Source organism: Stegodyphus dumicola, chromosome 7 (assembly GCF_044657685.1).
Source record: "Stegodyphus dumicola isolate Sdum_Otavi_A_Nest chromosome 7, ASM4465768v1".
Lineage (NCBI taxonomy): Eukaryota > Metazoa > Arthropoda > Arachnida > Araneae > Eresidae > Stegodyphus > Stegodyphus dumicola.
In genome coordinates, this window is record NC_140774.1 from 74,886,037 (window position 1) to 74,898,904 (window position 12,868).

Sequence of the window (12,868 nt, forward strand, 5' to 3'; positions counted from 1 at the left end):
CTTGACTTTAATGAATTATACTTCCTTGTAGGTTTCACAGCAGCATTTAAAAAGTTAAAAATCAGCCATACTAACTCAAAAAAGGAATTTCTGACTTTTCCCTCATAATTTAATATTGCTTTATATTTTTCTAATATTTATGAAAAAAACCCAAATTATCTGCATACAAACTATTACTTATCATTTCATTTTTCTTCCAATCAGTAATTTGTCTTTAAAAGAAAATGGTATAAAAATGCACTAAATTTTGTCTATAATATGCTATGTGTCTTGCAAGTTTCAAATAAATTAGTATATCAGAGGTTTGCTTAGCAAATAATTCAATGTGCAATTTAAAATTATTGCTTAAATCTGTAGAACCAATAATATTAGTTGTATATGTACTTAACTGTATTGTGTTAGTTATATAGCTGAACTTGAAAATAAAGATTCACAAGTGAAAAATAAAAAAATTTTATTTACAATTTTATGCAAGCAGTCAGGATAACAACACAACACCTAAGTTATAACATACAAATAAGTTAAAACCAGCTGATCTCTTTTTATCAATAAATTATTCAAACTTTCTTGTAAAAATTGAAGCAGAAATCTCATTAAGCATATTGCCATACTAAGAAATCTCATCAATTCTTATTTATTAACAGGTGTGAAAATTTCAAAACTGCTTCTATATTAATTGGGTCTCATCAGAAACAATAAGATGAGACTATGTGACCTTAATATTTAAATTTTGATACTGCAAGTTCAAGTTTCTATTCGTTAAATTTCAACCCATTTTGTCTGGCAATTACAAACACCGTTATTAACTTTTTACAACAGCCAATTAATAGTTTCAAAATGTATTATGATACTGCCATAATATGGATAAATATCGGGCAAACACTTGAGAAGACCGTCCATTACCATTTAAAACACTTCAGGTGCACAAATGATATTAAATTTTATACGATGGCTATTATTATTTATGAAGCATATAAAGATACATTCAACAGCAAATGGATGTCAGCATCACCAGTAAATGTAAAAACATTTATTGATGTTGTGTAAAGGAAGTGATTATCAGTTAATGTTTCAAATATAGAAAATAATAAAAATGTTTTACCTATGCACCAGTATCCAATTTGAAAGTATCTGGTCACTACATGCAACACAATTTTGTTGTAATTTTTCCAAGCTAAAATCGTGATCTTCTAAGTTACTCGCTATCAGGCTTGTTTAATTTAAGCAAAGAATATATCAAAATGATTTGTCCAGAAAGCCACCAGTCTTAATTATGGGACACCGGTAATTTCAAAATGCACATGAAAATCACAGGTTTGTGAAATGAGTGCTCCTAATCAGAGACACCCTTTATTCAGCCAATTCCCAGAATAATAGTAGGAGTTATTATAAACCTGTTATTTTGTCGCCATGCTGAAACACATAACTGTTATCTTGATAAAGTAATTTATCATATGGTAACATGAAAATTATACTCAAATGATATAAGTAATGGCCACTTAAAGACACAACATAGACCCTTTTTTACACAACAACAAATTAAAGACAAGGAAATGAATTTTTCAATATTTTTAAGTGTAAAACAGTCAGTACATGCCCATATAAAAAAATAAATTATAATGACCCATTCTCAGTATAAAAGCAGCAGTTACCATAAACTTGTCATCTTGTAAGCATGCTGAAACACAACTTTTATCATGAGAAAGCATTTTACAGTATGTTAACACCAAATGATAACCACTTACTAAACATTAAGTGGTAGCCATTTAAATACAACCCAGATACCATTTTATGCAGCAAACACTCAACAGCACGAAAATGAATTTTTCAATATTATCATCTTTCAAGTGCTCTGAATATAAAACAGTCAGTGCATGTCCATATGAACAAAATTATAATGACCCATTCCCAGTATAATAGCAGCAGCTATTATAAACATACAATTTTCTAATCATGCTGGAAACATATAACTGTTACCTCGATAAAACATTTTACCATATGTTAACACAAAAATTATATCAAAATGATAAGAGTAGTGGCCACTTAAAACATAAACCACACACATTTTTATGCGATGACAAATTAAAGGCAAGGAAATTCCTTCTTCAATATTTCAAGTCATAGAGTGGATATATATATAAATATATTTATATACGTTTGGTGTGGCCGACTGCAACCAAAATACGAGGTGCACATATACATGTTATAGCAGTCCTATATACAAAATTTCAACGTTCTGAGGCTACTCGTTTTTGAGTTATGTGAGATATGTACGTACGCACAAACGTACGTACATACGTTCGTACAGAAGCCACGAAAAATTCTCTTCAGAATTAATTTTAGTTTCAGTTTTTTTAAGCAGTTTTATAATTTTTTTGAAGGAAAAGAGTATTTTATTCTGTCCTTACGTACAGATATGGTGCAAAAACATCGTTAAATTGCATTCGATAGCGGTCAAAATGGATATTTTCGGTGAAATATGCTGCCTGAAACTTTTTGCGATTACAATACTTCCTTTTTACTTCGTACAAGGAAGTAAAAAGGACATGCCTTCTTCAATATTTCAAGTCATCTAAATATAAAACAATCAGTATATGTTCATATCAACAAAATTATAATGACCCATTACCAGTATAACAGTGGCAGTTATTATATACATATCATTCGGTAAGCATGCTGAAACATCACTTTTATCAGGAGAAAGCATTTTACCATATGTCAACACCAAACTTATACCCAAATGATAAAAGTAGTGGCCGCACTAAAACACAAACCGAGATACTTTTTTACGCGATGACAAATTAAAAAAAGGACATGCCTTCTTCAATATTTCAAGTCATCTAAATATAAAACAGTCAGTATATGTTCATATCAACAAAATTATAATGACCCATTACCAGTATAACAGTGGCAGTTATTATATACATATCATTCGGTAAGCATGCTGAAACATAACTTTTATCAGGAGAAAGCATTTTACCATATGTCAACACCAAGCTTATACCCAAATGATAAAAGTAGTGGCTGCGCTAAAACACAAACCGAGACACCTTTTTACGCAATGACAATTTAAAGGCAAGGAAATGCCTTCTTCAATATTTCAAGTCATCTGAATGTTAAACAGTCAGTATCTGTCCATATCAACAAAAGTATAATGACCCATTACCAGTATAACAGTGGCAGTTATTATATACATATCATTTTGTACCCATGCTGAAACATATCACTTTTATCAGGAGAAAGCATTTTACCATATGTCAACACCAAACTTATACCCAAATGATAAAAGTAGTGGCCGCACTAAAACACAAACCGAGATACTTTTTTACGCGATGACAAATTAAAAAAAGGACATGCCTTCTTCAATATTTCAAGTCATCTAAATATAAAACAGTCAGTATATGTTCATATCAACAAAATTATAATGACCCATTACCAGTATAACAGTGGCAGTTATTATATACATATCATTCGGTAAACATGCTGAAACATAACTTTTATCAGGAGAAAGCATTTTACCATATGTCAACACCAAACTTATACCTAAATGATAAAAGTAGTGGCTGCGCTAAAACACAAACCGAGACACCTTTTTACGCAATGACAATTTAAAGGCAAGGAAATGCCTTCTTCAATATTTCAAGTCATCTGAATGTTAAACAGTCAGTATCTGTCCATATCAACAAAAGTATAATGACCCATTACCAGTATAACAGTGGCAGTTATTATATACATATCATTTTGTACCCATGCTGAAACATATCACTTTTATCAGGAGAAAGCATTTTATCATATGTTAACATCAAACTTATATCCAAATGATAAAAGTAGTGGCCGCACTAAAACACAAACCGAGACACTTTTTTACGCGATGAGAAATTAAAAAAAGGACATGCCTTCTTCAATATTTCAAGTCATCTGAATGTAAAACAGTCAATATCTGTCCATATCAACAAAAGTATAATGACCCATTACCAGTATAACAGTGGCAGTTATTATATACATAACATTTTGTAAGCATTTTGAAACATATAACTGTTACTTTGATAAAGTATTTTATCATGTTAACACCAAAATTATACCCAAATGATAAAAGTAGTGGCCACATAAAAACATAACGCAGACTTTTTTTTACACAACAAATTAAGGGCAAGGAAATGAATTTTTCAATATTTCAAGTCAATTATAATGATAAAGAATCTTACCATATGTTAACACTAATTTGATATCCACATTAATAATAAGGACCACTTAAAATACAACCCAGACACTTATTTACATAGATGCATAGAAATGAATTTTTCGTTACTATTACTTTTCAAGTGATCTCAAGGTTAAACAGACAGCATACATGAGTAGAAAAAAAATAATAAGGAATTCACAATAATGTGTAACAGTAACTGTTAGATGCGAAAATATTTTTTCAACAGAAATAAATCTGAACTAACATCACTAGGCTTTGCTCAATTAATTTTTTGTGTCTTGTTACATGCATTAAAGTTACTAAACTTACTAGTCTATGAAATACAGCATCATTTGAATTAAAACCTACATTTTTTAAATGTTTAATTGCTAAACACCCATTATATTTTTATTTATGCTTTAAAGTTTTCAATTTGCGCTCTTTTGCAATGCTTTTCTGGTTTAGTGTATCATTCTTTAATTTGCAATAATTATTTAAAAATGTGTTTGTTGATGACCAAAGAATCTGCTTTAACACTTTCTGTGACTCATGAGCTTTAGGGCAATCATCTAGATTTAAAAAAATGTCATTTTCTATCAGTATGTCTAGAGTTAAGTTACATGCTATATCCCTCTGATTTGCAGAAAATAAAAATTCATTCTCAAATTCTTCAGATACAAGTTTTTGAATAACAACATAATTATATATTACTGAATTTAGTACATCAGGATGAGGATATAGAAGTCCTCTATCAAATCTTTTTATCCAAGACTGTCCTTCATTTTCTACAATTAATTCTTTATCAATAGTTAGATTGCCTTTATAAATATCACAGCTTAATAGTTTCACAACTTTATAACTACAGTAACCAGCTATATACATTAAAATTGGTATGTCATTTTGAACATTTTGTATATCTTCATTTGTAATAGTTATTCTTCCTGAGAAAGTGCATCCAATATTTTCTTGCTCCAGAGATTCAATACACAGGTTTTTACAATTTAGATAAATAGGGATTCCTCCATACTTTGATGATTTAATAACAGTTGGCAGAAGACTTTGTAATCTTAATTTTGCTTCAGTTTCATATACTTGCCTTATAGAAATATTATGTTGTGAACCAGCCAGCTGTCTATATTTTCCGAATCTATTCTCTAGGAGATCTGTCTGAACTTTTCCTGGTAAAAAGTAAGTAAATTTTAGCTCCTCAATGCAATACCTTGCCATTTCGAGCAATGAATAGCTAGTATGTGTTAATGCAAAATGTGTTTCCTTAGTTAGTCCACCACTAGAACAGCCTAAAAGTTTCCACTGATCTAACCACTCAAGTAACTTATTTAAATATATATATCTAACATCATCATTTTGCACAGTTAACGGCTTTTGATACTCATTCATCTTATGGTGTCCTTTAAAGATACTTTTGACATTGACTATTGACCACCATGTAGATATAATTTTAATAAATTCAGCTGTTGTTTCGTAATTTAAAATACTATTTTCTTTACCAATAACCATTATTGCCTCTGCAAGACGACTGTCAAATATTTGTAATGCTAGCTTGACATTTTGTCTTTCCAAATTGGTTGGATACAGAGCTTTCAGAGTCAAACCATAACTATATTTTACAATTCTGCCTGCCTCTAATGAATGGAGACTTTTTATGCATGCAAATGCCGCTGTTTCGACCTTGGAAAAATTTTCAAAATTTGGATAAAATAAACATTGCCCAGAAGTTTTTTGATTTATCCAGTTGTTCCTGACACACTTCAAGATGTGCACTGAGTCAATAACAAAAAATAGTGGCCGAGATAAGTCTGCAGGGTTTTTATACACAATACTAATTTTTGGAGGCATACAAAATAATGACATGGCTTTTTTATTTATTGAATTATTGTCAGAGACAACTGCCACAATTCTATAACCTATATTTTCTAAACCAATTATAATTTTCTTAAGATATTGATACAGATCCTCAGCATTTAATGATTTAACTGGTAATATATGTGCCACATCCTTGAAAGGTGATAATAAGCTATGTATCATAAAAACATAAGCACTTGTAGCAGCTTTTTCACAGTTGTAGGCCATGCCACACAAATTTCCTCCTTTAAAATCGAAACATGAATTTAAATGCACTTCATCCATCATAATAATTACAGTTTTATCATTTTCTTCTAAATCCTTGCATCTTTGTTTAACATATCCTAAAAAGTCATCATTAAATTGCTCAGTAATAGGATTAAGAGAAAACATTGAACAAATTCTACGAATAGTACGTGGATGGGGAATAGAAATGTAACCTGAATGTCGTAAAAACTTGTATGCATGCGGTGAGATCGAGTTTAACAAACTGCAAAAAATAAGTAAATCTGGAGTATATCGATACTTCTCTTTCTTTACATTTAGTTTATTTACTTGCTCTGAAAGGAAGTTCAGTTCAGTTTCTTTTTCAGGTAACACTCTTTTCAATTCTGAAAGCATATCATCCACAATTTGTATAGAATTCTTAATATATTCTTCATTTTGTAAGTTATGAGACAGACTTTCAACTTCCTTTAGTACTTCTAGAAACATATTTACATTACTAATTTTTAGAGGGAAAACAAATTTACCAATAGATTTTATAGCGATGTTTTTAATATAAACACATACTGTTAAATCCTCATTTATTACTACCGATTTCTGAATTTCTGGAGCTGGGTCACTTAAAATATCAAGTAACATAGTTGAATTTTCAGTATGTACAGTTGTCCAAAATGTTTCTAAAATCTGATGTTCTAGGCAATTATTGAATTCAATTAAACTTTCAAATGATCGTTCATTATCATACCGTTCTTTCATTTTCAAACTTTCTTCTATCGCTTTCTCCAGGTATTTCTCTTCTAAACGAGCTTTCTTCTTTTCTGGTGACATTCTTGATACAGAATTTGATGACATGTAGGATGGGCCATCAGGGAACTGAGAAGGTATGCATCCTTTTTTCAAACGTGGCCTAGAAATTGGGGCTTTAATTAACTTCGCTGATTTCTCATCATACATTTCGATTTCTCGTATTATTTCATCTGATCGAAAATGTAATTCACATACCTATAAAAGAAAATATTCAAAAATCAACTTGTTGTGAGTACAAAAGTTAGATGCATGTTAATATTTAGTAACAGAAGTCAATAAGCCCTATGATTTAAATAAATAATTTGATACATAAATACGAATTAAAAAACCAGTAATATCATTTCAATTACGTGTATAATTTAAGTAATTTGTAAAATCTGGAATGCTCATCATAATGATTACAGCTTTATTTACATTTAAAGAAAATTATATATTTGAGATAATTGTTTACAACAAACACTGGTTACCAAATACAAATAATTACCTTGAATACATCATACCAAACTTTCATATATCATTACAAAAATTTTAAAATGAAACCTATTATGATTACTTAGTAGTTCCTTGTCATATAAATTATGATAAATTTGGAATAACTACAGAATCTGCCTGCACAGTATATATACTAGAAAGCATTTACAAATTATTGGCATTTATGTAACTACTAAATTTAGAATTATTCCTGTTATATGGAACTTTATTTCATTCATAAAACTTTGAAGGAAAATATTTTTTGAAATGATTAAAACAGGCAAGATTAAAATCTTTCAAACATAAAACTTCTTACCCACAGATCAAAATCTAATATCGTAAGCATAAACATCACATACCTATCAATAAAAGTAATAAAAAAATGTAAAGATACAAAACATAAAAAATGCAGTAAAATTGAACTTACTCTGGTATGTTTAGTAGGTTGAAAGCCATCTTTTCTTCGTAGACTCCTTATCCATTTCATTGGGAATTCAGTCTCATTTGGAAACTTGAATACAGCCACTTTTGATCTGTTTTTATAATTACCACGACATGTGGCTACAGCACATTTATGAGGCATCGTATGAAATTATAAAAGCACGAGACAATATAAAAACTCTGTCGCTAACGCAAATAACCGCTCCACGTTCGTCGCTCTTGGCTCAACTACGGGGCTTTGATTTTGTTTGAAGGAGCGAGGTGAGTCAGAGACGACTACCTGTGACGTCAGAGCTTCCCCTCGCTTTAGTGTCCCGGCTTCCTTCTATAAGGAGGTGTTGGTAAGACACTTACGGCTGCGAATATGTTTGTGCGCATGCGCGTTTAATGTGTAACGGAGTTATACGCTAAGCTAAAGTTATCTAATTCAGTTAATGTTGCAGATTGCGTTGTTCCTTAATCTTTGAAATGGATCCGGCTTATTATTTTTTGCAGACTTGTAGAGCAATTTTATAAAAGTAAGCTTGAACATTCGATTATGTCAAATAGAATTTCCGATATATATTTACTACAAAGCGAAAGTATATTTTGAAATCCGAAATCTGTTTATCAATTTCACGCTGCTCTGCGGCAGAGGGGGGGGGGTCAGAAACGTCATTATTAGATTATGATAGATTAGAAAGATTATGTCAAATAGAATTTCCGATATATATTTACTAATATGTAATTTGTATCTACAAAGCGAAAGTATGTTTTGAAATCCGAAATCTGTTTATCAATTTCACGCCGCGGATTGGAAGTTGATATGTCAGCACTATCCTTATCTTCAGGGCAGATGTTTTTATTTTATTTGGTTTATAATTCCATACTAAGTGTAGTATTTCATTTCGATGTTCTCCGTCTTTGATATGATTTAAATCAAGTTCCTCGTCATTATAATTCGCTTCCGATAGTGAAGAAAGTGACCCAGAGGTTATTGAAAACGAAAACATTTCGATTGACAAATTAGTCGGTATTCTCAACACAGCAATTATAGGACTTGAACAGCGGAACTTTGTAATTAAACAAGAAATTATGTCTGTTTAATAGAATTAAAGAGAAAGTATTATCACATGAAACGAAGCAACTTGCATTGAAAGAAATGTTTAATAAAGTAAACAAATAAATATTAAGGTTTTTCTTTTTGTAAATTTTGATACCCTTTAGATCATAATTGTTCTTTACAGTCAAAAGTCGTTAATCCGGACTCGTCGGGACTTCGGCGATTCCGGATTATCGATTTTTCCGGATTATAGATCATCAGTTTAAATCTGGTAAGATGGCATGCAGAAATTACAAAATTAAAAATATGAAACCGTAATTTATGAAATAAAGAACAATTATGATCTAAAGGGTATCAAAATTTACAAAAAAAAAAAAAAAAAAAAAGCTTAATATTTATTTGTTTACTTTATTAAACATTTCCTTCAATGTAAGTTGCTTCGTTTCATGTGATAATACTTTCTCTTTAATTCTATTAAACAGACATAATTTCTTGTTTAGTTACAAAGTTCGGCTGTTCAAGTCCTATAATTGCTGTGTTGAGAATACCGACTAATTTGTCAATCGAAATGTTTTCGTTTTCAATAACCTCTGGGTCACTTTCTTCACTATCGGAAGCGAATTATAATGAGGAGGAACTTGATTTAAATCATATCAAAGACAGAATGAAATACTACACTTAGTATGGAATTATAAACCAAATAAAATAAAAACATCTGCCCTGAAGATAAGGATAGTGTTGACAGATCAACTCCCAATCCGCCGCGTGAAATTGATAAACAGATTTCGGATCTCAAAACATACTTTCGCTTTGTAGATACAAATTACATATTACTAAATATATATCGGAAATTCTATTTGACATAATCTTTCTAATCTATCATAATCTAATAATGACGTTTCTGCCCCCCCCCTCTGCCGCAGAGCAGCGTGAAATTGATAAACAGATTTCGGATTTCAAAACATACTTTCGCTTTGTAGTAAATATATATCGGAAATTCTATTTGACATAATCGAATGTTCAAGCTTACTTTTATAAAATTGCTCTGGCAGTCTGCAAAAAATAATAAGCCGGATCCAATTCGAAGATTAAGGAACAACGCAATCGGCAACATTAACTGAATTAGATAACTTTAGCTTAGCGTATAACTCCGTTACAATTTAAACGCGCATGCGCACAAACATATTCGCAGCCGTAAGGGTCTTACGCGCTCTCGTAAACGCCTGTGCGCATGCGTGAACGCGACGCATGCGCAGAAAGTTTGTAGCTTTGAGGTCCGGATTATAGATCATTCCGGATTAGGGGTGTCCGAATTAACGACTTTTGACTGTATTTCATAAATTACGGTTTTATATTTTTAATTTTGTAATTTCTGCATGCCATCTTACCAGATTTAAACTGATGATCTATAATCCGGAAAAATCGATAATCCAGAATCGCCGAAGTCCCGACGAGTCCGGATTAACGACTTTTGACTGTATAACTATATTCGCTAAAATATCGTTGATTATTCTAATTCAATTTTTAAGTAATTATTTTTATGTTATTCATATAATTTAATGTTGCTTCTTCCCTCTAAATTTATTTATTATTAGTAAATAATATTTCCAAATTTCAGGAAATTTTCTCCGGCATAATCCTGAAATTAATTATAGCAGTCTGATGACATACCATCACGAAATTTAATGCACATATTTTTTCCTTATGTATGCTGCGAAATAAATATAAAATACCTCAATTTATTAAAATAGATTTCTTTCTTCCGTTTAGCTGCAGAATGTCTGCAAAAAAAAAAAAAAAAAAAAAAAAAAAAAATCCTTATTTTGTTCCAGATTGGGAAGATTCTAATCTTAATCTTCAGTGGAGAAAACAACAACTATTATAATTATACTTGTGTTTTCAAGTGTTAAGGTGCCTTTTAAGAACATACCTCACGCAAATTAAATTTACCTAAAATCTAACCTAACTATTTAGCATTGCGTTGTGATTTATAAGGACCGGATTAGCCTCGTGTTGAACTGGTGATGATCATGAGTAATAATTAAATAAAACATACATTTGTTATACAATGTATATATCTTAAATTTTATTAAGTGGAAAACTAAACAAAATTATCAAACAAAGTATACCAAGAATAACTAAGAATAAATGTCCTCTGGGATTTATTGAATAATTAAGTGAATTTGCTACACAATACAAGTAATACAGGGTTGCCACTCAAACAGGAGAATGAAATTCCCTGACTTTTCCAGGTTTTCCAGTTGTGTTTCAAGAAAATTCCAGTCTATCCGCGTAATGTACGTTGGCTGTGCTAAGAGGTAAATTAATTATGGTATTACTTGTATTGTGTAGCAAATTCACTTAATTATTCAATAAATCCCAGAGGACATTTATTCTTAATTATTCTTGGTATACTTTGTTTGATAATTTTGTTTAGTTTTCCACTTAAGAAACTTAATAAAATTTAAGATATATATATTGGATAACAAATGTATGTTTCATTTAATTATTACTCATGATCATCACCAGTTCAACACGAGGCTAATCCGGTCCTTATAAATCACAACGCAATGCTAAATAGTTAGGTTAGATTTTAGGTAAATTTAATTTGCGTGAGGTATGCTCTTAAAACCTTAACACTTGAAAACACAAATATAATTATAATAGTTGTTGTTTTCTCCACTGAAGATTGAGATTAGAATCTTCCCAATCTGGAATAAAATAAGGCTTTTTTTGCAGACATTCTGCAGCTAAACGAAAGAAAGAAATCTATTTTAATAAATTGAGGTATTTTATATTTATTTTGCAGCATACATAAGGAAAAAATATGTGCATTAAATTTCGTGATGGTATGTCATCATACTGCTATAATTAATTTCAGGATTATGCCAGAGAAAATTTCCTGAAATTTGGAAATATTATTTACTAATAACAAATAAATTTAGAGGGAAGAAGCAACATTAAATTATATGAATAACATAAAAATAATTACTTAAAATTGAATTAGAATAATCATCTATATTTTAGCGAATATAGTTATATTACATGGCTAGCCTAGATGACTGATTACTATTTTTTTATTTTACTGCAAAATGGCAAGATATTTATTAAAAAGAAAAAAAAAAAAAAAAAGGGTTTAAAAAGATTTTGCGGTAAAATTCTAGTATACGGTAAGGCTTTGGCACGATTTTGAAAATTGTCGCCAAGACCAAAATGACCCGTTTACTGCGCATCAAGATGTCACCAAATCCCATTATTATTCTAACCAAAGAACGTCTGTGTAAAGAAGAAAAGGTTCCATACAAGTAAAATGCTATTACGCCGCTAGAATGCGGAGGGAAAATTTGCCAAGGGATTTGGCGACGGAACCTGGCGGTCAGAATTTCCCTCTCCGCGATGTGTACAGGAAATTGAGAAACACGTGTTAAGAAGAAACGCTCTTTGACAAAAAGAAAACTACGAAAATCCGTTTTTAAATTATTGCGAAAAATCCAAGAAGAAACGTTTTATCAAAGGACGTTTCTTCTCGGATTTTTCGCAATAATTTTAAAAACGGATTTTCGTAGTTTTTTTTTTCTCTGAAAATAACTAATCCATGAATTAATTTACTTGCGCCAAAAAATATTTTATTTTCCTTTAGAGTTTAACCACTTGCGCTAAGACTAAACTTCACGGTTGCGGTGCCGTGCGCTACAATATAACAAGCGGTAAAGTGTCTCATTTACGCCGCTCCGCATCTGCGAGTGCAATCCAGAGCTGTAACTCGAGAAATAAACAATCTCGTTGTTAGGCGACGTGTGCACCACGTTATTTTCATTTTTGCGATAAATGCTTAT

At 30.8% G+C, this 12,868-nt stretch overlaps 1 protein-coding gene across 1 annotated transcript; it reads right to left on the reverse strand.

The window, feature by feature from the left end:
• Positions 1–437: 437 nt before the first annotated feature.
• LOC146996231 (uncharacterized) lies at positions 438–8,814 on the reverse strand. Its single transcript, XM_085820464.1, has 2 exons — positions 7,977–8,814; positions 438–7,273 (listed from the first exon to the last, which is right to left on the reverse strand). Exons 1-2 carry the CDS (start codon positions 8,130–8,132, stop codon positions 4,592–4,594), a joined length of 2,838 nt encoding a protein of 945 aa, XP_085676590.1. The 5' UTR covers positions 8,133–8,814; the 3' UTR covers positions 438–4,591.
• Positions 8,815–12,868: the final 4,054 nt, after the last annotated feature.